Below are 27,212 nucleotides of genomic sequence, written 5' to 3'. Positions count from 1 at the left end.
TAGTTATTCTAAAAAAAAAATCAGTTTTTTTCAAACCCTCAGATGTTAACAATAGAGCAAAGGCTCCCATTCTCTTCTCTGCCCCTGTAGAAACTCCATGTTTGCTCGGTCCAGCTGTCGCCTGGTCCCCCGGGGGAAGGGAGCCAGCAGCGTGCTTAATTTCTTCCAGTGAAGGAGAGAAGCACTTTTGATCATCACGGGACCTCCGCTCTGTCTGTCCTGCTTCCCATTTCTCTCTGTGTCACTTTCAAGGCCTGATAGGATGCTTTTGATCCAGGCACTGTTTTGATCCTCACTATGTTTTGACTCTGTGCTTATGAATGCACATATTTTAATGGTGTTCCCTGTTTTTAACTGAGATGATTTTCATCAAAGTCTGTTGCTGTTCATGGAAGTTAGGATTCACAGGTCATTCATTATTCACTACATGTTAATTTCACTGATAACTCTGGCACAAAGAGTATAAAAGGTTAATTACTGCTAACTTCCCTCCCAAAGCTTACAATGACGTCACTTTGTTAGCTGCTAAGGGCCTACCAGCGTATCATCGGCAGCACAGACCAGACGCCCAAGGACTGGCGGTGGCTGTGGTCAGTCAGACTGACGTTAGGTCGGTCCTGACCAGTCCCACTCCTTTGTAGGCAGGTGGGTTCTTGCGGGAACCGTGCTGATTGTGAGCCTTCGTGTGGTGTCGTTTGACCATCACGACTGCCTGGCCCGTGGGCAGGTAGGCAGTGTTGGCCCCATTGTATAAATGAGCAAACCAAGGCCGGGGGGGTGGGCTGACTGGCTCCAGGTCAGCCAGGCAACTGCTGACTCAAGACCTGACACTCTGTACTAGTGTCTTGATTCTTAGCCTTATTTACACTTTTTATATACCTATTGCCGTTTGATTTGTCCTAGTCAAGTCTCTCTCTATTAAAAAAATAAAAATGAGAAAAACAAAAAGCAAACAACCAAAAAGCCCTGCCTGGGCTCAGAACGAACTTCGATAGCTTTTAGGACAACTGACGATAAATACAAGCAAGCTAAATGGGAAAAAGAAATAGGGAGGGAGAGATTGAGAGTTTAGATAGTTCAGTGGAAAACACAGGCAGGACTTTAGATAATACTTTGTTCTGTTTCCTTCGTCCCCGTCTGGGGTACAGCGTGCGGAGGAGCTGCTTCCCTTTCACCGTTTCTTTGTGTTCAGGAAACCAGATCGGAGGCCTAGGAGCGATCAGTGGAAATGACTTCCTTGTCCCTGCAACCCTGAGGTTCCCGGCCAGCCCCTGACATTAGCCAACCTCCTGCCATATACACTGTGACCTCGTTGAGAGGAGAGGGTCCATTTGCCTCTTGTTTAAAACTAAACAGCATTTGTTTGTGTTTGTTCTGTAGGCGGTATATTTATAGGCTCAGACAAGACTAAAAGCTCGGTTTAGTCAAGGCAGAAGTTTCATCTCTGCACAGAGGAATGTCCTGAGGGCCTGGCTGCATGGGTTCTGAAGGGGAGAAGGCAGTTGGTGGCTCGTGTCTGGTTTTGTCATTATGCGTGGCTGCTCCATTTTATAGTTGTGCTGATTATCCCCGTAATAGCTTTTCCATGTACCTATGGAAGTAATAGGTGAGCGCCTTCTGATAGCACTGGGGTTTTTAGTCTATTTAAGTTGGCAGAAAACTTCATGTGAAATGAAATTCACTTCAGACAGTAATCTACCCCTTGGAGAATGTGGAGTTTTTTATTTTCAAAAAGACTTTGATCCTAAATAAGTCACCCAAGGGGTTTCTTTTTCTGGCCAAGAGGAGGTGCCTTCAAGTTGCTGTATCTAGAGAAATGACTCAAATTCTTGGCAACAGAATTTTTGTTTTATTTTCCTCCGATAACCTTGAATACTAAAGTGATTCCTTTCGTCTGAGCTCTTTTTTGGTTAGAGGCAAATTTTAGATGCCGAATGACCCACCAGTGACCCATCCCAGCTTGGTCAAATCTCAAATATCTGTGGGAAGTGGAAGTGTGCTGGGCGGGGACGGGAGGGGTGGGGGTTGAGTGATGGCCTGAGAATCTCAGCAGCGCCCGGAGTCCCCGCAACCCCTCCCGCTGGGCAGCGTTGCTCCCTGGGGGGCCCGTGACCAGGCTTCCGCTTCCCCTGCTTCCCTCCCTGAGCAGGCAGCTCAGCAGCTGGAAGTCAGGTAGCAGTCAAGACACTGCCACCAAAGCTCTGTTTTTGAAACAGAAAGACCTGGACAGTTTATAACTTTTCATTGCCTAACGGCAGTTCAGTTACAAATCAGGTCCTGAAGCCCTGGCCAGTGTGGTATGGCTCAGTTGGTTGGAGCATCATCTCCTAGACCCAAGGGTCACAGGTTCGATTCCCAGTCAGGGCACGTATGGGAAGACAACCAGTTAATGTCTCTCTCTCCCTCTTTTTCTTCCTCCTCTTCTCTCTCTCTTCGTCTCTCTCTGAAAGCGATGGAAAAAAAAGAACCAGGTTCTTAAGTTATCTTCTTAGACCGAACATCTCATGTTTCAGAGGAATTCACTTTATATTCCAAAACTGCAGTCTGTGTGGCGGGAAAAAGCACATCCAGTTGCTAAATTAAAGAGACAGGAAATGTCTGTGTCCCCCAAAGAGCAGCGGTTTTCTGCCCTGGTGTAAACATGGGGAGGAGAGGAAGAATCTATCCAGCTTCCTTACTTTGGCCGGCTACCCCCAGGGGTGTGGTTCTGCATCCCTTTTCTGCGTTTTAACGTTATTCACATCCTTATTTGGCCTTTCTTGAAAACTTGTGACAAACATAAGGTGAGATGAATGGAAACTTAATTTTACAGACATCTGAAAGGCCAAATTCTCATTTTTTGGCCGTGAAAGGTCACTCACTCTGTTTGGAAGGTCCTTTCTATCGTTCTTTACTTCTTTCTTCCCTGTAATTATTGCTGTAAGTCTCTTTCCATCTTGAAGAAAAACTAGATCAAAGTGTGTTGTTAGGAGAAAGAGGGGATTCCCTGGCCAGGATCATCCGTAAAAGTCGGAGAGGGATGTGGACAACATCGCCGTCATTTACGGAGTAACAGCTGTACGTCAGGTGTGGACTAGGAGCGTTACGTCTGCTCAGTTCCCACACGTACCCTGTGAGAAAGGAAGTCTCAGCTCCCTTTTACAGGTGAGCAAGGTGAGACTCAGAACGGTCTGTTACCTTGACCCAGAGTTTAATAATGAGTGAGTGTTGGAACTGGAAATTTTAGGTCAGAGCGAATTTGGGAATTTGTGTACACGTTTCTCCCCCACACGAGGCAGCTGTGCAGGCACGATCCTCCCCAGTGTTTCTTTTCCTTTTCCGTGAACACCAGTGAGGAAGCCTCCCCCTCCAGTTCTAGGAACTAGGAAACGTCCCACTGAGGCATGTGCGGAGGTTGGAGATAAGCTCAAAGTTGGGGAAGTCAAATAAGGAGTGAAGAGGAAGCGGCAGAACGCGGCCCGTCTGGTCACTTCCTGCTTCCCCAGCCATGCTGCTCTCTCGCACTTTCGTTCTCTTGCTCACAGGTTTACCTGTGTTTGGAATGTCCTTCTCCCCATCTCTGGCCAAGTGGCTCCAAGACTGTAAGGTCCAATCCAAGTGCCCTATGACACTCTTCCCACTCTGAATTTCCAGGGCAGTGACCACGTTTTTTCCTGGAAAATAACTACCATTTGTGCACACGTCTCAAACATCCGTTCAACAGACAGTTAGCATTGTCAGTGAAGGGCTAGGATCTGTGGCAGGGTTTTTTGAGGGCTGTCAAGCAGGCAGAGCAGACCAGAAGTAGTTGTAAGTCGTCATGATGAAGAGAAAATAAGTATTACGAATGGAGTCTGCAGAGTATTTCCACTCCATGAGGTTTTAACGTGCCGTGGGCCAAGGGAGGGGACGTTTGATTCTGTTCCTCAAGGGTGAAGCAGCCTTGGGGTGGAACGCACCGTGCAGTTGTCTGTTTGTTCACATGCGTCTTGGAGCAGACACGCAGCTCCCAGCAGGTGGGGATCTTATCTGGCACCTTTTTTTTTTTTTTTTGCCAGTTTCCCCTGTGGCTGAGCATAAATATTTGTGGTCCAGGTTGTGTCCAGGTGGGCCAGCCTTATCCCTAGTCTTTTCACAAGGTGTGTATCCAACAGATAGTTCTTAAATGAGTGAAATACCTACTGGATTTTTTAACAGTCTAACTGGTTGGTGGCTTTTATGTGAAATAAGCAGACACTTTGTAAAAGTTCATGCCGTTCCTCCCACACATAAGCCTAAAATCACGCTGCAGGTGTAGCAGTGCTGCAGGTGTAGCAGTGCAGATGGGCGGTTGGCTTTCGGGGTCCTGTTTCTTCTCCACCCCTTCCCATTTCTCAGGTCTAAGACAGTGACCTGGATGGAACGAGGGGGACCCGTGTGCATCAGTGGGTCAGGCCCAGGCTCTGATCGAGGTCGCAGGAGGCCCTGGGAAACTTACAGGGGAAAGGGAGAAAACTCAGTCCTTTTCAATCTAATGAATGAAAATAATATTTGTGGGAAATGTCTGTTTGCTTTATTAGAGGAAGGTATTTAAGTCAACATTTCCTGCAAGCTTTTGAATTTCTGTAAGAACACATTGGTTTGGAAGCAATAACTTTGCGTTTTCATTGAACTGAAAATTAAGCAAAAAGTACTTCCACAACTAGCCTTTGCTTCAGCACTGTGGCCTTTGTGATGTGTCGACACAGGACGTTCTGGCCCGTAGGTTAGCGCCTCTCTATTGGTAACTTGGAACTTGACAAGGACGAGTGATGGTAGTTCATTCAAAAGAAGAGCTACCGACGGCTAGTACCCTGAGCTTTCATGGGAATGTGACCTTGTAGCATGTTCCTGTCGTTACTTGATGTTCACCAGGTTACACATTAAAGAGTGCAAGTGTTACCGTTTTCACCCAACAAGAAACTGAGTCACAGCAAACGTGGCTGACTCCCAGAGGGTCACCAGGGAGCATCGGAAGAAGACAAGGACCCAGGGCCCTCTTCCAGCCCTGGCTGCCCGCTGTAGACCCCGTTGCTGCTCTAGAAGTTGCCCATTTCTCTCAGGAATTAAAGCACTTGTTGGTCTGGGAGGTATTTGGCCTTGCAACGCCCCTACAGGGCCAGCAGGGCGGGTGTGATAATCACTTCCTGTTTGGTGCTGGGAGACTGGGTCACGTAGGTTGAATGGTTTTGCCTAGTCCTGTGGTCCAGGTTGGTGCCCAGGCCTCACAATCAGCTTTTCCTGCCTGACGGCATCTTCTCAAAAGAGGGCCCGAGGGGCTTTCTGATGGGGGCCGGCAGCCGAGAAAGAGTCCCACTTCCAGGAGAGGGTCTCAGTGTCCTGGCGCCCGTGCTAGGCACACAAGGGGTGGATGGTAGACCTCAGCTGGACACACAAAGCTCCAGGCACACGATCACTGAGAAACAAAGCACAGGGGCAGAGCCAGACCGGTGTTGTCGGCCTGTTTCTGGGCCGTCACCTGCCTGTTTGGATGCTGTGTCCAGTCACATCAGCCAGGCAGGGGTGTGGGATTGCTACAGGACAGCCGACCCCACAAACTGAGGTGCCTTCATGAGTGAGTTACATGGAGAGAGGAAAAAAATCTTAGGAAAAGGCAAAGAAGAATTAGCCACTTCTCTTTCAGAGAGAAAACACCACTGTGAATGAACACATCTAACTAAAGTCTTATTTAAACACGAGTTCTGTGAGAAGCCTCATTGCAGTATTTCACGTGGCATCTTAACTCGCCAACTCCTGTCTTTCTGTGGAATCATTTCATGTGTTTGCCGTCTGTGTCCTTATTCCACAGATCTCACTGAATGAGCACTAGACGCCACCCTTATTGGACGGCTGGGGATGCAGCCCTGAAATGAACAAAGCCCTTTGTCCTGGTGGTTTTACATTCTAGAAAAGGACCAGCTTGGAGATAGACAAGGGAGTGCACCGTAGAACCAACCATGACGGGTTGTGGGGAAAGAAAACCAGTCAAGGAGCTATGGGGCAGCTGATGGCAGTCGAGTACAAGTGTCTGCTATTAAGTGGGCAGGTCCTCACCCATCTCGCGCTCTTCCTAAGAGAGGTCCCCAACCTAAAACTCTTCACACCGTTTCCAGCTGAATGTGGCTGAGCCAGCCCTTCCCAGGGCTGGGCCCTCGGCACAGTCTCTGCCGCTCTCAGGACGTGGGTCTGGGAGAGGACTGGAGACCAGCCTTCTACCCTCTCACGTGACAGATGGAGAAACCGAGCCCCAGTAAGGTTCTCCCGGCTAATTAGTCTCAGGGCTAGCTGAGAAACTTGGGCCTTCTGGCTGCAAAGCTGGTCTTGTCTGAAGGGGGTCGGCAGCTCTGGGTCCCTGCTTCTCGTCCTTTTAGGAGGGAGAGGGAGAAGGTAGCGGCCACAGCGCTGACTGGTGACTTTTATCACCATTCTTCAGGTTGAGTTTATCTGTTCATAGGAGTCTTCACACAGGACGGGGCTCCTTGAGGACCAGGGACTAAGTGTATTCGTCTTGGTGTTTCCAGCCCCCAGCACGGTGTGTGGTGTGTGGGAAGCCCTGGTGGGCTCGTGGAGCAGAAACGCGTGTGCTGTGTGCCCGGAAAGCGACGCGTGGCTCCTCTGAAGCACGTGCCGTGCGTCCCTCAGCAGGACCCTCCACCGAGTCCAGCCAGGCAGGGCTGCACCCCGTCTGAAGACCACACACCATCTGCCCCCCAAATACGTAGGGAGGCCCTCCGTAATTAGATTGGAGGGCAGTGGAGACAGGCATTGTAGATCGAGTTTGGGCAGACACAGAGTGTGGTCGATGCCAAAATTAATGTAGCTCTTGGTTAAATGGAATTTTTAAAGTTTCTCCTGATGTTTATATGATTACCTGCATGTTATTAATTGTGATTATTGTCACAGGTTTCCTTCTAAAGCCTGTGTAAGTTAAGAGAGAAAAAAAAGACAAAAGGGGCCCTTCAGTGTTGATTTTAGGGGAGAAGTGGCTGCTTGCCCTCCCACTCAGTGAACACCGCAGCTGTGGGTGCGTTCAGTTGCTTGAAAGAACTCGATGATGAGAACGCTTCGATCTGAACTTGTGCCTTCTGTGAGTCCTCCTCTACGGAGGAAGTAACTGCTGCTTCTGGCTGCTGTGAACAGAACGACTTCCATGCTGACGCTGGCCGGTGATGGGAGCTCGGGGGATCGGTGTCTTCACAGTCCTGGTCACCCCTTCCTCTCATGGGTGTCCCCTTTGAGAGGGGGTGAGCTAGCCAAGAGAGCCTGGACACCCTGCTTCTAGCGTAGCCCTGGGGTTCAGACTGTCAATGTCCTCACTAGAGTGGGCGTCTGAAACCTGTGCTTTTTGCCTTTTGACTTTCATCTGGCCCACTTGAACAAAGCTGCGGACCAAATGGTGACTGAGTGCTGACCCTTCTCCAGGTCAGATGGAGTCACCCTCTCGCCCGCCCCAAATCCTCATCTGGGTTCAGACTGTCAGTCACACAGCCGAGCCCCTCCGCTTGCTTGTCAGAGCAAGCTTGCAAAGAGTTAACACTTTTGCTTTTTCGGAAAGTTATCTGTGAAGAGTATTAGTTGTTTAATAAAGCGTGCCTGCCCTCCCGATGAACCCGCCAGTGACTCTGCAGCTGGGGTCATTTCAAGTTCACGCGGTGGACTTTTGACTGCCTTCTGTGTCTGTGAAAACAGTCGGCAGCTCCTGCGGGGATCATTCATTCAGGCCTGTAACACAAAACTATTGCCAATGGGCACCTGCTGGGGTGGCTTCCCAGGAGGGCCGGGAGGGAAGATACCAAACTCCTCAGGCATCTGCGGAGATAAGAGCAGTGGGGGGTCCTCAGGGAGCCCTGACGGGGCCTGCACTCGGACCCTCAGCCCGGCCCAGAGGCTGGTGTCAGAATGGATTAGGGAGCCCCAGTCAGGAGAGGACGTCAGCTGATTAAAGGCCTTTACAAAGGGGGGGGGGAGAGGTTTGGGGCACATTCCCCAAATTTCCAGCACATTTGTTATTCCTCTCTTTTATCCCTCAAAACAGAGGAAAACAAACTCAAGAGTCTGGACATTTGGTTATTTCTCATCTTCAACTGTCATTCATTCTGGCTGATGCTGTATATTACTTTTAGCTGCTAGTTTTATGGAATTACATTTATCATCAAAGGTATCTTTTGCTGTGTTTTCCACGGAAACATTCTTTTCTTGAAATACTGTAGGTCAGCTGATTGAATGTTGCCCTCTTTCCCCACCTGGACACACCTGGGCAATACGTACCTACCTGTGGTGTGTCTAAGGTTGTCCCCTTTTGCTGGGAAAATCCACTTGTCAGTTTTGGAGAGAGGGTACTTCTGGGAGGATTAAGTAAATTATTTTTTTTAAATTTTTATTTATTTATTTTTAAGGAGAGGGGAAGGAAGGGAGAAAGAGAGAGAGAGAAACATCAGTGTATGGTTGCCTCTCGTGTGCCCCCTACTGGGAATCTGGCCTGCAACCCAGACACGTGCCCTGACTAGGAATCAAACTGGCAACCCTTTGGTTCACAGGCCAGCACTCATTCCACTGAGCCACACCAGCCAGGGTAGGGTTAAGTAAATTAATACACAGTAATGCTACTCAGTTTTAATTGCTGAGGTGGTGGTGGTGTGAAGGTTTGAAATAGCAGCTCCAATACTATGTTGAAAATGCTGGCCTGTGAATCAAAGGGTCACTGATTTGATTCCCACTCAGGGCACATGCCTGGGTTGCGGCCAGGTCCCTGTTGGGGGCGCATGAGAGACAACCACACATTGATGTTTCTCTCCCTCTCTCTCTCTCTCTCTAAAAATAAGTAAAACCTTTTTAAAAATTAAAAAAAAAAAAACAAGAAAAAGAGAAACTTGTATGATATTGGCATATACCATATTTTTCAGACTATAAGATGCTCTTTTTCCACCCCCAAATTTGGGAGGAATAATGGTTGTTAATGCTGCTGTTGAGTTCTGTTTACACTTACTTTGGTGAAACATTGTTATTTATGTTATTAAATATTTTACCACATCTTTTGCTTCAAAAATTTTTTTCCAATTTTCCTCCTCTAAAGCCTAGGTGTGTCTTATGGTCCCAGAAATACGGTCATTCATCTGATGGTCACCCCCACTTCAGAAAAATAAGTTGCTTATATTTGGTTTACCTGCTTCTTTGTTTAGCCTGAAGACTTCTCACCCCCAGTCCCTCAGGTGCTGAGTGGATTTATAGACCTAGGGTACTTTAAATCTGTGGTGTTTTCTTAATCAGCCTGGTAATGATACATTTCTTAAAAGCGGTTTTGTTCTCACACAAACTCAAAGCCCTTCCTATATCCTTTCTGATACATTTCACGAAAACTTAACTGTGCACAAAAAAACATTTGGATTAATCTTTTACTACATGGTAACAATCTTAGGAAATTCCAATCAGAAGCCAACAATCTGTTTCCTTCATTCGGGACTGTTGGCATATCTGGCTTTGTGTTCTGATAAGGAGTAACCACATTGTTAATTTTGTATTTCCTTGCCTTTTGTCTCAGGAATCAGTTGTCAGAACTGACTGGGAGGCTTGTTCACGGCAGTTTGTGAAATGGCTACAGTGGAGCAATTTGGTGGAACATGTTAGTGTGTTCTTGTTAAATCACCTTCATCCGCGTTCCTCGGCCTCGCTGCACAGAAGCGTGGGGTGGACACCCACTGACTTCACGCTGCAGGGCATGAGAGTGTGAGCTCCATTTTGGGAGCCAAATGGGCGTCTTTAAGAACGCTGCCAGCTGATGTGTGCTGCTGCCGCCCCATGTGCCAGGTACTCAGAACTCTGAGTCTTGCACGGATTGACCTGCTGAATCCCCACAGTGACCCTGTGAAGTGCTAGTCCCACTTTATACGTGAGGATACCAAGGCTCAGAAAAGTCAAGTAGCTTGCCCAAGGCAACAAAGGGAGCGGGGCTGGGAGCCGAGGTTCCTCGAGGCAGAGCCTGTTTGCACCCCGGGACCCACCTGCCGGTCACGCTTGCAGGAATTGATCATGTAAGGCTGCATTTTCAGGAGGATGCGGAGAACCTGAGTCACATTTAGTCCTTTCCTGCGGTAAGTTCTGCCATAGCTCTTTTGTAGATGTTCTACATTCAAGCCAAAGAATGAGACTGAGACCCAGGAAATGCTCTAGCCCTTCTGATACACTTAGTGGTGATTTAACCTGGTTCCACACAAAAGCCACATGAGATCTGCCTAAATCTAGACTTGTGTGCAGAAGTGTGCAGAAAGCATAACCTCACACTCATTTACTGTTTATTGTGTGCACACAACAAGGTCATGGCATTATGGGGACAGTTACAGATGGCAGGCTGTGTGCTGGCTGCAGGGGAGGCAAACTTGAAAACACCAAGGCCTTCCCCCCAAGCTCCCAGTCCAGCACTGGAGAAGGCCCTGCAAGCACACACCTGCAAGAAGGCGTCCCAGGTGCGAGAACAGACGCCCGTGCGGGGTCGCCGGGGTGGCCTCTGCACCCAGGGCAGGGAGCATCTGCACGGAGGAAGGGTCTCCTGGGCTGGATCTTGAAGTCCAAAGAGAACATGGACAGGAAGTGGTGGGGACGGGAGGGCGCACAGGGGCAGCCCCGGTGGAGGGGCTTGGGTGTGGCGCGGCGGGCCGGGCTGGAGAACAAGCGCTGCGCCTCTGGATCAGCTGGCCTGCTGGGGGGAGGCTGGCGGGCCATGGTGCATCCTGGCTGTCCCCTTCTCCCCCGACCAAGTAAAAGTGGATTTGAAGGGGATGAAAGAGACCTAACGAAGCTTTTCCTTTTTAAGGCTAGTATTGTTGTCATGATATGACCATATCAAAATATATTAAATGTTAACTGTTAATTTTTTTGTAAGTATTTTTATGTGTGGGTAGAATACTTACACTTTTCATAGAAGGGGCCAGAACAAAACCAATAGTCCTCCCATTCCCTTGGGGAAAAAACAAACCTAACTTGCTTTTCATATAATTAGAACTAAAACCAAAGCATGACCTGTTCACAGCAGGTAGACTGCAAATCCAGCCAAACTGCTCTTTCTGGCAGAGTGACTCCATCTCACACTAAGCCATGACTGCCTCCGCATCGCCAAACAACCCAACAGTGTGTCCACCTAGACATGGCAGAAAACTGCCCTCCCCGGAGCCCGGAGCACCAACTCGGGCTTCTCATTAAAGGAATAGAAGGCGCTTAGACGTCTCTTTAAACCAGTGGGTGAGCAAGGCAGGGGGCAGGGAGTGGCGGGCTCCTTCTTCAACTACATCTTTGCAAAATTTGGAGCACAGCAGATGGGATGTTTGCACTGATCTGTTTGCACTGATCTGACTGAATGTTCAGCTTGTCTGACCCCATTGGATCAGTCCGTCAACTGTTTCTCTGCAGTCCTCGGGCAAAGCTAACCTCGCTCGATGCAGCCTCATTTGAGAGGGAAGAGCACATTATATAGGAATGTGTGTCGTGGTTTTTCTGCCTCTGCCCCCCCCCCCCCGCCCTGCTCCATCCACTCCAGTTGGGAGGTTTTTCTCTGGAAATCCCTCTTGTTTTGTTTCTGCTCCAGGTGGGTAACAGTGGAATTTTAGTTTCACGTGTGTGAATTGAAAGGGAATGTGTATCGTGAGATAGCAATGGCCACTGTTTGTCCACCAGTGTTCAACTAAGGCTGCGTAGGTTTCCTGTTGGCTCCTTGGAACTTTGAGCCTTAACCTTGTCCCCACACGCAGAGTCCCAGTGCAGGGTGGGAGACGAGTTGGGTGGCCTAGCAAATGTGACAGGGGGAAGCTTTCTGAGTCACACCTGGTGAGGCGTCTGTCAGGAACGGGCCCCTGCCCTGCTGTCCGGGGTGTGGGTTTTGTGGTGGTTTTGCCACCTTGGCCACGTGGAACTCGAGCGTTTGTGGATCACCACTCATGTCCTGCACTTGGTGGGCCGAGTCGCACTTACAGGAGTTGGACAGATTTGCACACAGCACAGAATGCCATTGTTTAAGTTCTGCTTGCAGTCTCGCCACACAGTGTATTGCTCTTTCCCGGGAACCTCTATCTGCCGGGTGGGAGGGCGTGGTTCCGCATGCGGCACTCACCGACCACGTGCAGGCTGCATCTGCCCCCATCGCTGACGGGGGATAATTGTGGGATGACAGGTGCTCCATCTTCCCATGGAGGCTGACCGGTGTTGGGATGTTCGCGCAGTCGAGCCACCTGCGGGGCACATCCTCATGTGACTTTCCTCCCTGCGAAGATTTCCCAGCTTTAGCGAGGCCTCACTAACCCGGCTCTGGATGCCTGTGCTCTGAATCAGCACTAGAAACCTGACACGTGAGGCAGAACCAGTATTTGGTCATTCCCGTGTGCCAGGTACAGCGCCAGGCGCTTCATTCCATTCTAGCTGCTCTCCATGCTCCTTCCTTCCAGTTGCTCGAGTACCTCGGAGTTACCCTTGACTCCTTCGTGTCTAGCACGCATCCACAAACCCTGCTAGCCATACCGGGGTGCAAACACCTGCCTCCCGCCCCCGCCCCCCCGCCACCCAGGGACCTCCCCGGCCCGCTGTGTCAGAGCCGCCCTCTGCCCGCACCCTGGCCCTCCCTCCCTCTCACTGCAGGTCTCGCGGCAGCAGCTGGAGCCAAGCTGTCAGAGCGTAACTCGTTGGAGTTTCCTTTAGATCTCCCAACTTTACCCTCTCACCTTGTTCTCTGAGGTTCTGAGCTTCATCCCGAGTCCGTTGGGCACCCTTCCTTTGCTAAGGAGGCGGTGGCTGTCATCTGAAGATGAAGAAGCATCCAGGGCAGTGAACCCGTTCCCCTGTTCCTCCAACCTAAGTCGGCAAGGTTCGAGACCCGAGAGACTCCCTTCCTGCCCTTCTGCCAACCCACAGACACCCTGGGAAAAGAAAAGATAGCTGTTCAGTCCACCTCGGGGAATTCTTCCTGTCTGGGCTCCTGCTTTTCGTCTTGGTCCCTGGAAGGTTGTTTTCTTTGCTAGGTGCTGCGTCCCGGACACGTGCGTAAGCTCTGGGCCAGCCACCCGGGACGAGGGCGGCCTGAGAGGGGCTAAGAAATCGGCAGCTGCCCGTAAACCCGTGACCGTGTTTCCCGTTCTGTGCAAATGCATGGGTCTTGCAGGATCCCACGAGACGCTCTGATCCACTCCTTGCCGTGCTCACTACAGGCACCTGCCTTCAGAACCTTCAGTGAACAGGAAATGGGCAGGGGTGGCAGTAAGTGCACCCGTTTAAAGACGAGGCCGCAGAGAAGAAAATGGACGAGCAGGAGCATGAATGGGAGGGGCAGTTAAAATTTGGGCAGGTTCAATTCTGTCTGTCAGTCTGAGAGGGAGGGGCCAGAAAGATGGAAGATCGGACGCAGGATTGACTGGGCCATGTCCAGGACAGGGTCTTAAAAGAGCACAGAAGAAGCATCTAGATTTAAGAATAGTCTGTCCATTTATTCAGTTTAAGGTGGAGGGGAGGAAAAATTTTTACTTTTCCACTGAGGTAGAATCTATCATTTCTGCGAAGTGGGCGTGGAGTTAGCTGCACTTTGCTCTGACGGTGTTGCAGGCACTGTCCTGGGGGCAGGGCTGCCCCGGTGACCAGCTCTCGTATGCGCCACCCGTGTGGCCTGGCAAGGAACACAGGCACCAGTGTGCTCGCACGGCGGTGGGTGCCCAGGCCACACAGAGCTCCTCACGTGTCCCCGAGGGCCCCTGCTGAGGGAGAAGACAAGAACAGTGGTAGCTGACGTGGCTGCGTCCCCGTGATTAACTTTCTAGCCACCTTCCTACTAGATATTCCCAACTCGAGTAACAGAGGCCTTCCTTCCTAAACCAGGGCCATTCGTCTGCTGTGTCCTGCTCATGGGCACAGCAGTCATTTGCAAGATAAGATTTACCTAGAGAGAAGGTCTAAGTGGAAGGAATTAATTGAAATTCAAGACTTTGGTACCTTCTGAGTTTAATTTTAATTTAATCAGCTGTGCCACACTTTTTAGAGGCGGACCTCTCCATCACCACCCAATAGAAATACAATGTGGGCACGTATGTAATTTACAGTTTTCTAGTACCTGCATTGAAAAGTAAAAAGAAACAGGTGAAATAATTTTAATAATTTTATTTAAACTGTTATATCCAAAATATTTTGAATGTGTCATCAGTGTGTAAAAATAATTGAGAAGTTTTGCATTCTCTTTTTGATCTTAAGTCTGTGACTTTAGAATGTGTGTTACACTTATACTTACAGCGTATCTTTGTGCCGATCACACTGTAAGTGCTCAGTAGCATCCTGCGACCTCATGGACAGCTCAGCTCCCCACCGAGAGATGAACCCGAAGTCAGGTGTTACCGACTCGTGCAGCGAGGTTGAGGGGAAGGGCTTCAGCTGCCTGTGCTTAGTGGGACTTTCGAACATTCGGGCTGTCGTGTCTCTGCACTGCTTTGCGGTCAGCTTCTCGTCCTCTTGTTGGGTGATTCCCGTGCTTCTAATGGAGAAAGGAGGGTGTTAGTCGGGGAGACCTTTGCACAGCCCGCTTCCGTCTCCGTCGTGGCAGCAAGCAGTGGCCCGGGGGGGGGGGGCCTGACGGCCGCCCGGGTCCTCTTCTCTCTCCCCTGGTTGTCTCCCTCCCTTTTCCCTTTTCCCTTTGCCTGCCCATCAGCAAAGCCTACACCGTTCTGTTTGTGGTGTTTATGGATGTGGTGATATTTCAAAAATAAGCATAATGTTTATGAAGTTTATTTTAAAAAAGTGAATTCCTCCTTTTGTGGCGTATTTATAAGAACTTTCCCAAACATTTTTAAATGTGGAAGAATTGATTAGTGGAGTATTATGTAGTATATGTACTCTTAAGAGAACAATCAGATGAGTACCAGCACCTGATACTCAGCTTAAGTGATAGACTATACTAACAGTTTATAATAGAATATTTACTGATATAATAGAATACACTAGAATATTTTAGTGCTTTCGAAGCCTCCTGGTCACAATCTCTATCCTGCATTTCATGTTCGTCATGTCTTTCTTTCCTGTGTACGGTTTTACCGTGTTCCTATGTGTCACTACACTCTGTGATTCCTCCGGTTTTGAACTTACATACAGAATCACACCGGGTGTCTCCCCGTGTGACTTTGTCGTATTTCCTCAACACTGTGTCTCTGAGACCCATTGCGGTGGTGTGTTTGTCTGCAGCCCTGTCCTTTCCACTGCTGTCCAGCACTCTGTCGTGGGGACGTGCCACCGGTTCTGTCTTCCACTGTTGGACACTTGGGCGGTCCCCCAGCACTTTGCCGGGTGAGGGCTGTGGCTGCGGGCAGGCTGGTTCACGTGTCCCGGGGCACGTGTACCAATGTCCCTGGTATGTTTAGGGGCGGGGCTACCAGGTCACTGAGTATGTTAGTCGCGTGTTTCTTTTGTGTTAAGTGGTCAGTATTTATTTAGACTTACACACAATATTTGTCCTGTGAGCCTGCATTCTTTTCTTTGCAAATCCATATGGGGTTGCTTCCCATCCAGCAGCGAACTTCCTTCCTTTGGTGGGTCTTCTGGCAATGGGTTTTCTCAGGTTGCTCCCCCCTGAAAATACCTTTATTTCACCCATGCTTTTAAAGATATTATTACTGAGAATTCTGGACTGGCAAGCTTCTTCCAGTCCGTCGGCGACACCATTCTGCTGTTGTTCTGTCCTTTCCGTGGCGTCCGTGGAGGGGATACACCTTTTTTCCTTTGCCTGCTTTAAGACTTATTCTTCGTCTTTAGTTTTTAATAGTACTGTGCCTTGGTACGGGTCTCCTAGTTGGGATTTGTAAAACATCTTGAATTTGTAGCTTCATGTCTTTTGGCAATTTTGGAAAATTCTCTCTTCTGTGACTCTAACTACATGGAAGTTAGACTTTTTTTTTAATACCATGTCTGCATGTCTTTTAGACTCTCTTCTGCATTGTCACTTCCTCGAGTGTTTTTTTTTTTAATGCCTTGATCCGGGTGTGTTCTGCTGACGTTTTTCCCGGTCCCCAGTCGGTCCTCTTTGCTGCTGTGTCCGCTCGGCCCTGTCAGGCATCTATTCAAGTCTTAACTGCGGTTTTCTGGTAAAATTCTCCATTTTTTAATAATTTTTGAAAGACCATTATATATTATTTTAAACTCTGTATCTAGTAGCACTGATGTCTGGATAACTGGCGAGTGACCTCCTGTTTTTTTCCTTAGTTTTTAGTCATTCCGTTGACTTACTTATCTGGTAATTTTTATCGAATGCTGGACATTGTGTAGGAAAAATTGGAGAGGCTCTGGCCTACGTTCCTTTTCTCCAGAGAGGATTTGTAGTTCTTCTTTCCTTCCAGTTTCCGGTGGCCAGCGCTCCGCCTTCCTCCCGTGTGTGGCTTCCCTGCAGGACTTGTTTTCTGAGCCTTTCCTTCACAGTGAAGGGTGTGCAGCAGCGAGAATTTCCCAGCGGGACTCGTGTTGCAGTGAAGGATCAAAGCCTGGTGTTTAAAGCGCAGAATCCCGAGGGAGGAGTGTTTTTTCTGGGGATGGGCGATGGCGGGGGAGGGGGGTGTGGGAGGCAGAGCATCAGCCTTGACTCCGAAACCCCAACACAGGCCAGCAAGGACGCTCGGTCTCAAAGAACCGGTACTGCTTAGACCAGAAAAGGGGTGCATCTTTTTAAGGAACAAGGGTTAACTAGCTCCCTTCAAGGTAGAAAGTATAGTGAACCAGAGCCCCTATTTTTCCATTATTCCTAGTAATTGAAGGTTTCCTCTTAAAAGCAACCCAAAACATCAGAACAGGCCTCTCAGGTCGCCTTTAGGAAGGGTAGCTGTTGAGCTAAATGGAGTGTGTTTTCTTCCTCATTCCAGGACTTGTTTTTAGGCCTGAAATTGGTTAACCCAGGAATGGCTAATTCAGCAATGAATGTCCAGTTCTGCTTCAAAGACACCAGGTCTGCTGGTCGTAGGTGGCAGTGAATTCTGAGTGCCCTCTCCCAGGTCACTCTTTTTGGGGTTGTAAGACGGCAGGGGTGAGACTACCTGCCATCTGCAACGGGCTACAGTTGTGAGAGGTGTGGAAACATTCAAGTCCATTTTTAACAGAATCCTCTTTTGGCCTTTCATTTGAGCCTGGGATCAAGCCAAGCTCAAGAGTAATGAGACAGGACTTACGTTCCTTGGATCCGATCTGCCCCCCATTCCTGTGCTGCCCGCAGAAAGTGACGCTTAGCCTCTGCTCTTCTCTCAGATGCTAGAGACCTGTTCCCAGCCTGTGGTCTTGTCTAGCTGGCGTTCACTCCCTCACCGAGGAATAACTTCCCTAAACGTCACTGAGAGCGAAGCGTTGGCCTTTGTGTCTCTAGCCTTCCCAAAATGCATGCTCTGTCCCACCCCGTGAAGAGCAAGTTGTAAGCAACCGTACTGGAGTCTCTTCCCTGGGAATGCGGCATTGCTCCAGATGGCTGGGTGGTGCCCGGAGAGCAGAGGAGTGGCGGGGAGAATGAGGAGAGGAAGGAAGGCTGAGTTGGGTGAGCTTCCAAGTGCATTTCTTTCCCTGGGAGTGTGGCAGGTTTTGCTCGTTTGCTCCCCATGGTTTCCGGAGTTAGGCCTGCTTGACCAGACCAGCTCCGATGGATTAAATCTTGTATCTTTGGTGCTTTTTCCCCTTCAGCCAGTCCTTCCGTCAGCAGTGGGGTGGAAGAGCAGACCTCTTCCCCATGGGCAGGAGCTCTGGAAGCCCCCGGTCCTGCTCCCCACCCACGCTGGTGTCCACCTTTCCTCCGGGCCTGGTCGGCACTCACTAGTTTTGGGATCTGACCACCTTGCAGTGTGATCCCACAGTGGACTTTTACAGAACCATCTCTTTTTCTGCGGCCTTTTCTGGTCGTGACAGAGATAGCTTTGGGGGAAGGGAGAAGGTGGGGCCTTGGCTGCACGCCTGGGGCAAGGTCAGGGTGATGGAGAGGGGTAGGTGTTGAGTTGGGGTATTGCTCTTGCAGGGGACTGGAGCCCGACTCTCTTTCTCGTCCAAGGAGCGCGTGCAGGTTTTTCAGAAACTGCATCATTTAGGTGCCGCCTCAGCTGCCTCCCTCTGTCGGTGGCGCTGCTTGGGGAAGAGAAGTGTCCTACCCGGTGTCTCTGTGGGACTTTTCCTGACGTTCAGGAGGGAGTTTCCGTGGAGACAGAGACATGTCAGGGGTGGGTTCTCGTCATGTATTGCTCAGGGTCAAAGGGGGGTGGCTGGCTACCTAGCAGACCTTCGTTAGAGGGAATCGTGGTCTTTCGAGATTCATCCATTCAACAGCGATTATAACAGAGCCTGCCTCCTGGGTTTGTTGTGAGGATTAAACTGATTCGATTATTTCATAACTGCCAAGCCCTTAGAAAAGTGCCTGATGTAGTAAACATTGCTGACCTCTGTTTACAGTTCCAGAAGTTATGCTACGGTCTTCATAGTTGGAAGCTTTCCTTCACCAGTTCTGCTGTATGCTCATTTAAACTTCTTTATTTGAAGATCCAGTCAGGAGTAGATGGCTTTCTAAAAACCTGAGCAAGGTATTTCAGACTCTTGAAATGTCTCCGACTTCTTCAGTAAGGCGTTCAGCCTCCCCTGGTGCTGACACCCAAGAAGGGTCTCGGTGACGCCTCCTGTCTTCTTGCTTCCGCCGCCTTTGGCATCAGAGAGCAAATATCCGTCCACTCGAAATGCAGCGCACTTTACAGGAACGCAGTCCTCAGGACTGGGGTGAGATGCTGGAGCCACTTTTCTGCTGTGAAATGTTCTGTTTCATTTCTCAGTTTCTGTATTTTGAGATTTTAGTCTACTTACATTGGCTTCTTTAAGCTTTCCTTTGCTCCAGAATGGGTGCGAGGTGATGGGTTCCTCCGTCACCAGATGAGACGCACGAGATTCAGTTGGGGAGGGAGGGGAGGGGATGCTCAGAAGAAAGAACAGGATTTGCAGTAACAACCCTTGGCGTTTACACACGGCTTTGTGTTTTTTCCCCATGTACTTTTCAAACCAGGGTCTCGCCCTGGCTGGTGTAGCTCAGTGAATTGAGCACCAGCCTGCGAACAGTGCGATTGACCTGTTGCTGGTTCGATTCCCAGTCAGTGCGCATGCCTGGGTTGTGAGTAAGGTCTCCAGTAGGAAGTATGTGAGAGGCAACCACACACTGATGTTTCTCTCCCTCTCTTCCTCCCTCCCTTCCCCTCTCTAAAAATAAATAAGTAAGATGTTTCAAAAATAACAAGGTCTGTTTGCGTGAAGGTAGCAGCTCCGTGGGTAGTGTTCCCCCGTTGTGTGGGTGAAGACACTAGTCCTCCAGGGAGTGTGTGTTGTGCTCACGTGAGCTCACCCTGCTGGTGCTGGCGACACAGCTGGGACCAGGCTCCGTGCCCTTCTTTCACAGCCTGCGTGCTTTCCTAGTGTTGCAGCAACTTACCTGCCAAGTCAGGCGTTGTGACCGCCCCAGAGGGACCTTCCGTTCCCCCCACCCTCCACCCACATCAGGATCTGTCTCCTGGTGCAGTGCTGAGGCCTGGGCCCCTTTCGCATAGCAAGAAGCCTTGTTGGATGGCAAAGCTGGAGGCCTCCTTTGTGTGGCCCTGACTGTGCAGAAACCCCTGTGACTTCTGTCTGCTTCCAGGACTTCTCAGCAGTAGGCCAGGGAGGCCTGCACCTCAACACGACCCCTGCCCCTTCTGCGGAAAGTGCGCCACAAGGCCCGGCCGACGGAGAGCTGGGAGGTGGGGGGACACCACCCCACCTGCAGCTGGGTCTGAGGACTCCTCCTGCACACAGTTCTTTATAATCAGCACGGAGGAGACATGACTAAGCCACGGCAACTTGTCTGTTGTTGAAAATCAGTCTTCCTGCGGTGTTCTGCTTATTTCTGTGCTTCTAGCCTGATAGCAAACTCTACTGTTCCTTATTAAAGAAAAAGCAAACCCCGATCCTGAGAGTGCTTCAAACCACGCTAAGCCTCTGGATTAATCTGAAACACATCTGAGTTCACAGCTGGGTCAGAGTTGCAGAACAGTGTGCATTGCCAATTCGGCAGGCGTGTGTCTTGGGCTAGTTTAGGAGCAGGACAATCCCGAGGTCTGACTTTGTTGCTTATGTGTAGACCTTGTGCTTGGAGATAATTCTGGGTGGCTTTGGGTAACTTTGTTTCTTAACTGAAAAGGAGTGTCTGTTGCCTGGTAAGTGTTTATCCGTGAAACAGCAACATGGTGTACGTCTTAGGGTAGGAGCGCTTTTAGATCTCCAGAGACAAAAAAAAAGCAAGGTCATTGGCTTAGGCATGTTACTAGAGCAGAATGTCCTAGCTTTAAAATGTCTTTATTGTTCTCACTTAGGGTCTCTTTTCTGGATCCTGTCCCCTCCTCTCTTTGCCTTAAGGGGGCTACACACAATCACAACCAAGTAGAACTGGAAACAGACAGACCTGCTCTATTTTAGTGCATAGAGATCTGGGGTCCAAAAATGCCCCTTTTCTTGCCAAACCTCAACTTGTTCCATGCCTTTTTTTTTTTTAAATGCCTCTCCCTAACCCCACCCCCCACCCCCTTCACTGTCTGGCGGAGTGCAGACTAGCTGTTTGGTTTGCCTTGTGTGGGTGACAGGCACCCGCTGCTTGTGGGGTCACATCTTCCTTTAACCCTTCCCAGTTCACAGGTAGTATAAAAGGACTTTTCAATGTCAAGGCAGCACTGGCACCCTGAGAGTCCTTTTTAATGGTGGACGTGTGCACGCTATGGAACAGAGCAAAGAGGCGAACAAAGAGGTGAACGCCTCAGTTCTGGGGCGACGTGGGTCCTCCGGAACTTGAAGGGAGTTTGCTTACGACTGTGCCAGCGGAGGTGCCAACGGCTGGACTCGAAGCCTCCACGCTGCTTCTGAGGAACCTGCAACACGGGTGGCTGTTGCCCGTCAGACGCGGTGCCGGGTGTTTCCCATTGTTTCACTGTCCTTTAGAGCAGAGAATGTTCGTGTGTTTGTTTGCTGGCTTGTTCGTTGGTTTTGCAGATGGGGAAACTGAGGCTCAGGCAGGATGAGCAGCCCTCACGGGGATGCCTGCTCGGTAAGCAATCGGATAAGAATTCGACTCCTCTGCCCCCATCTGTCTGACGGCACAGGGGCAGCCCCCACGACGTTCACGCCCTCCTCACTTACAGACGCAGCACAGAGCTGGGTTTCCGACTCTGTGCGCACACAGCCTCTCGTGGCCAGTGTGGAGCCGCACTGGGGCTGTGCTGGTGGCCGAGACTTGCGACTGGACAGCCTCACACTTGGAGAATACAAGTCCCTCCTACATGGCAGAGTCCTGTCACTTCTCAGCCTTTTCCTGTTATGCGTGCTCACCATCTGCCCTGGTGACAAGAAGGGTACTGTCACCAGCAACTCCTCAGTGGCACAAGGATAATAAAGAGGAAATTTCCATTAGGTTAATAACTGTGAAAGAAGAACCCCAGAGAAGGGGAGAAATCCAAGCCCAGGCTTCTGTCATGTCGGCCAAATGCCTCTGGCACCTGCGCTCGCCGAAAATCGCGAAGGGGTCAGGAAAGCTGATAGGATGGAATGGAGGGACACAGTGCGAAATTCTCCCCCTTTCCCCATTCCAGTGTCTACTTCAATGTCAGCCTTATAGCATTGTCTGTGCTGAGCCCAGCCCCAAAGCCTAACTCATAGTGGCTCTGTGTCCGGAGACAGTGGGGTTAGTTTTGGAGGGTGGGGTGGTGGCGTGCACTCAGTGTCAGCCACACAGGAGGAGTGACATCTTGAGGTTCTTCCGACGGTTTTACCCCCTGGCTGAAAATATGGCTTTAGAGAAATTAATGACTCCAGGCTGTGGCCAGAACTCACAAGTGTGGTGTGTGTTGAAGCTTCTTTCAGTGAACGAAAGGGGGCGGGGGGATAACTTGTGTCTGCAAATGTAATAGCAGGTTTTCTGAGGGACATTCTGTTCCTCGGAACCTTTCATTTTAGCTAGGACAGTGTTCTCTTGCAGCCTTAAGTTTTTTTGCGGACTTGAAATTGCTACAAAATGAGCTGTATTGACTTAAGTCTCTGCAAATGCTCCTTCTGGTGTTGAGGTAATGTTTATATCCAGCAGAGTTACAAATTATCTGCAAATTACCTTCCAATTGCTAGTCTGTTTCCAGTGTGCAAGGCTGGCACATGCTCTCCATCCCGGTGCTCCCGTGCCCCCTCCACACTAGCTTCCACAGTTGCAGGGGAATCTGATGATTCCTGTTTTGCACGTGAAGAAATTGAAGTATCGGGCTCCACGCTGGCACTATCCATGCACTATCGAGGGCTTTACGTGTATTGTCTCAGTTTGACGGCAGCCTTGACAATGGATATACTGATCCCCATTTGGAAGGTGAGGAAATGAAGGCCCTCAGAGCTTAAGCTTCCTTGCCCATGACCTTGCAGATAATAAATGTCACAGTCAGTATTTGAACTCTGGGGTGAATGAATGTCGTCTGGTTATGCCACATACATGCCTCCTGGCTGAGGTCCTGGGAGGCAGAAGCCACTCCTCCCTGGGGGCCCTCGGTTGCTTGCCTGGCACAGAGAGGGCTCTTCTCATGTCTCATTGGTGGGTGGGTTGCCGGGTACAGAGCTGGACTGCATCTGCTCCTCTCCTGAGGGTTCTTGGCCTTTCCCCCAGTGCCTGCGGGGTGACTTTTGCCTTTGTCTGAATGACCTGAATGTCTGCCCCCAGCCTTTGTTTCCCATGTTGATGGTCCATGAGCATCTGCTCTGACAGTTTCAAAGAAAATCCGAAGGATGTCCTGCACCGCCACTCCCACGTGAGACTGTAGCTCCCATGAGTCTCTCCGCTCTGTTTTGATGATCAGCTTGAAAGTCAAGGACGTGGGTGAAATAGCACTTCGCAGCCGCAAAGGAGACAGTGCCAGCGGGCACCCAGAAAGAGTGCTTCCTGGAACCAGCTCCCTCTGCGGCCCGTGTTCCTGCCCTATCTTTGCGGGAGAAATAGGATATGGGGTGTGATTACTTTCCCGCTGAGGTGGGGATGAGAGATGGAATTAGGGTGACTAAGCGCTCCCACAGCGAGGGGGAGGCCACGGGCTCTGCCCTGCCCTGGAGGCTGTACCCAGAAGCCCAGGGGACTGGCCCAAGGCCCGGTCTCCACCGCAGGACCCTTCTTAGGCTGGCTTCAGCCCGGTCCCTATGAAATGGCTCTCCCTGCAAAATCTGCCGAGCCTCTCCTCAGTCTGGGTTCATTCGGGTCACAGACTTCAACCTCTTCCTAAGTTTTCTGAGTTCTCAAAGCAGCATTTCTAGGGGTAAAGGTTTCTGTAATCATTGCTAGTTAATACCTTTGTATCCGTTATTTTTGCTCACAAGTGACAAAGGACAAGTTCATTTGGCTTGCACAGGTGATACTTTTTGTAGACAGAGAAGTGGGAGTTCAGCCGGAAGTCCTAGAGGGCGTTGAATAGAGGTACACACTCCTCCGTGGTGAAGGTGAGACACCGGAGAAGCCCCTGGGAGGGTCCAGCATTTAGAGGAAGAGCGCTCTCTTAGGTCCTCTCGTGGCATCTGCCCGAGGTCGGTAAGGGGTTTCTTGGAGAGCACCCAGGGCCAGAAGGAGCTATGGGCACGAGGCCTCAGCGGGCACGGAGGCTGCTGGCTCAGGCTCTCCCCCAAAGCCTGGGCAGTAAACTTGTCTTGTTGGTGGGGTTGCTGGAAAGGGGCTGGGGTAGGGCAGTTTGCCCGGATCATTCTCCCGTGTTCTCTTGGGGAAAATATTTTGGTCAAATTTCTTCCTAGTCAACTGCTTGAATAGGTGGATAGGGCCTTAACTTAATATCTCTTCCAAAGAAATATGTCTTTTCAAGCAAATTAAGAGTTTAAGAAAGAAGGGAACAACCTGAACAAGACCCTGACCCCGGCAGCCTGCACGGTGTGTTCTGACGGCAGCTCTTTTCCCTGGACCCTGCCCCCCCACCCCCACCCCCGCCGTGGCCTTGGGAGAGGTGTTGGTGCCCAAACCCTGAGTGAGGAACACAGGCACCTTCACGGTTCCGGGCTGTGGCAGGGACGCTCCGGGCCCCTTCTAGAGGTGGGCATCGCGTTTCCCGCTCCCTCCCTTGGTCCCCGAGTGTGAACAGCTCCTGTCCCACGTGGCTGCTGCTGGCTGTCTCCCATGTGGGACAGCTATCTTCCTGGCGAGTCTGTCATCCTTGAGAAGAGGCCCGGGCCGCCCTTTGTCTGTATCCTCAGCGGTCCCTAAGTCTGCGCTGGGCCCAGAGTGAGGGCGTAATAAAGACATTCTAGCTTGGACGAGGGATCACACTGTGTCAGAGCTGGAAGGGGTTTTGGAAACCGCCAAGTCCAACGCTCTAATTTTATAGATGGTACCATTCCAAAAACTCACTCTGGGAAGGGTTGTTTGTTTTGTTTTGTTTTTAATGGTAAATCCTAGCACAAATGACCATAATTCTAAATCTTTGAAAGACTTTCTTTAGATGACGTGGGATGTCTGTGCTTGCAATGGTAGCTGACTCATGAGGACAGCAAGAACACTGACGAGAGAGTCTGTGCCCTGAGCCACGGTGGTCGCCGACCTGTCCAGCCACACGGAGGCTCCTGGGTGGGGCCCCCTGCTCGGGGTTGTGCAGCCACTGGCATGGTTGGGAGAGGCCTGGAACCTGGCCTGGTCGGATGCCCAGGCCCGTGGCTCTCAGATGGCGCCCCTGGCTGAGCCCCCTCCATGAGCCACAGTGCTCGTTTTTCAAGTGCCCGTGGTGTCTCCCTCCTACTGGGAATTGCGACGTGAATTTTCATTCACTTTAAGTTTTCTATTTAGGGAATGACAGGGAAGGTGACAAAAATCCCATAACAATAGGGACTGCACTTCTAGTAGGTCAGTAACCACTGCTCCAGATCGTAAAAACATTGGGACCGGGCAGAAGAAAGGCGTGTTCCCGGACCCTGTTGCAGGGACTGTCGCCTCCTTCCTGTGGTCCCTCCGCCCCGCCCAGAGCTCATGTTCTCCAGGCCCCAGCGTCAGGAAGCCTGAGGACTGGCGGCTTCCAGGGCAGATCCGTGTGACCCCCCTCGCCAACCCTCCAAGGTGGGCGGTTTGCCTCGCATTTTCCACTGAGCTTTATATCTGAATAACATTCCTGTGAGTTTTCTAAAAGGTTAGTCCTGGGTCACTGGCACTTAAACCACTTGTTTTGGTAGATCCTTCCTGAGAAGGTTAATTATATATTTGATATCCTTCCCTTTTTATGCCTGAATGATGAGGATAAGTACCCTGTGGTTTATTAACTGTCACTTTAAACCTTTTCAAATTGTCTTGTGACAAAACAGAGTTTTATGCCCTTTTTATCCTGCTTTGATGAATGAGACAGGTTCTCTGGTTAAAATAGGCCAGGATAAATAAACTCTCTCTCTGATTGGTGGGGGAGGAGCTTGCATTCGAAGCCATGAGTTCAAGTCTGCCACTCGTTTTAAAAGGTGACCTAAACCTGCGAACTTGCCCACATGCTTCATTTTTTCCTGACAAATGGGGCGGGCACCTAGGCATTCAATAATGTTTGAACAAGTGAAGGAAAAGCATTACTTAGGGGCTGTTGACGTCTCCAGAAACTGATACCAAATCCCAGAGCGACAACTTGCCGTGCCTCCCCCCTTGTATCCCACTGATTATTGGCGCAGAGAGCCTCTGTCCGTAACGTTGTGGAATCCCAAGCCCACCTCTCCTCCCCCCAGGATAGAGTCAAGGCCTATGGATACCTTTCCTTTTTTGGTAAATTTGCAGTAGAATCAAGGAATGTCGGCATGGATTTTCTGTGGTGGTCTTGCAGGGGCTGTGGCCACCAGTGTACGTGTCCCACGCTCGTGGACCACTGTCCTGGGACACACAGTGAATGCCGTTCGGCAGTCAGTCTCTCTCTCTCTCTCGCGCCTGGTACTCACTGGAGGCCAGCTGGAAGCAAGGAGGGGTGTTTATTTAAAGTGATTAAAGTCATAAAAATACTGCTAATGTCTTAAAACTCTGCTCTGTTTCTCATTCATTGTAGTTCGCGGGGACCTTATCCGATGGCTTAGGAAAGACGATGGACAACCGGCATCAGTCGGAGCGGGAGTACATCAGATACCATGCGGCCACCAGTGGCGAGCACCTTGTGGCCGGCATCCACGGCTTGGCTCACGGTAGGTCCCCTGCTGTCGGGCTGTAGGACAGGGGCTCTTCTGCCACAGTTCCTCAGAGGTGCCTGTTTGGCCACCCGACTGCAAGTAGCAGAAAGAAAGCTGACAACAGGGTGGGTCCTGGGTGGGCATCTCGGTGCCTGGCGGGCCTCCAAGTCTCCGCTCTCATCCCCCTGGCAGTGGAAGTGCGGCCGGCTGTGTGCACGGACTCCTCATTGGTTTTCGGATTGTTGCGCACACCGTCATTCCTTCCTGCTCTCTGGCCTCTGTTCCCGAGGTGTCAGAAGGTGTCATCAGCTGACCCCTTTTTAGAATGTGGATCTGTTGTGGCAAGACCTGCCTTCTGCTTACTGAGCATTCCTTCCTTAGAAAGTGCGGTGTGAAGCTGGCTGCCGGGGCTGTGGCCCCGATGTCTCTGAGTCTACACATGTGCTCGAGGGACGTGGTGGTGGGATGGGTGGGTTAGGCCTCCGGATTTTCCTGAATTCTGACTTTCCGTGCTTTCATTCTGACCCATTTGCCTTTTGTTGTGTTTTTCTCAACACCTTGTTAGCACAGCACTATTCAGGGCCCTCAGAGATGTAAACCCAGCCGACCTTCCCAGCCACGGTCCCCCAGCCACACCATACTGTACACGCCCAGAGCCTTGTACTGCTTCCTGGGCCTCTAAGTCCTGTGCCTCACCTTCCTGCCCCCCTTCCCTCTGCCTCCCTTCGCTGCCTGTCACAGTCCTATCCAACCCTCAAGTCCCAACTCAGAGGACACGTGCCCAGCTCCGCTGTCCCCGGTCGGTATTAACGATGATCCGAGCACCCCTGGCAGTCCGGGTGGCGTGTGAGGCCAGCTGTGCGCATCTTGTTTCCTGACCGGCTGTGACGGCTGGGAGAGCAGGGAGACCACTGCACACTCACCCTCATTCTCGCAGCGCCTTACATGGTACCTGGCATGTGGCTCGTGCTTAGTAACAGCCAGTGACCTGCTCGTACCAGATTCTGAGGGATAGCCTGAAGCTGTCAGAAGTCTTGTCA

At 50.5% G+C, this 27,212-nt stretch overlaps 1 protein-coding gene across 10 annotated transcripts in view; it reads left to right on the top strand.

The window, feature by feature from the left end:
• Positions 1-27,212, top strand: part of VPS13D (vacuolar protein sorting 13 homolog D) — a 231,178-nt gene that overhangs the window by 156,592 nt on the left and 47,374 nt on the right. For all 10 annotated transcript variants that reach the window (XM_053660580.1, XM_053660579.1, XM_053660578.1 and 7 more), the window contains one exon: positions 26,055-26,187. In XM_053660580.1, coding sequence (XP_053516555.1) covers positions 26,055-26,187 — 133 coding nt within the window. The remainder of the gene's footprint in view (positions 1-26,054; positions 26,188-27,212) is intronic.

This window comes from Artibeus jamaicensis, unplaced genomic scaffold (genome assembly GCF_021234435.1).
Source record: "Artibeus jamaicensis isolate MK-2021 breed Jamaican fruit bat unplaced genomic scaffold, CSHL_Jam_final scaffold_847, whole genome shotgun sequence".
Taxonomy (NCBI): domain Eukaryota; kingdom Metazoa; phylum Chordata; class Mammalia; order Chiroptera; family Phyllostomidae; genus Artibeus; species Artibeus jamaicensis.
The sequence above is the reverse complement of the archived record's forward strand: the minus strand, read 5'-3'. Positions and strand labels throughout refer to the sequence as shown.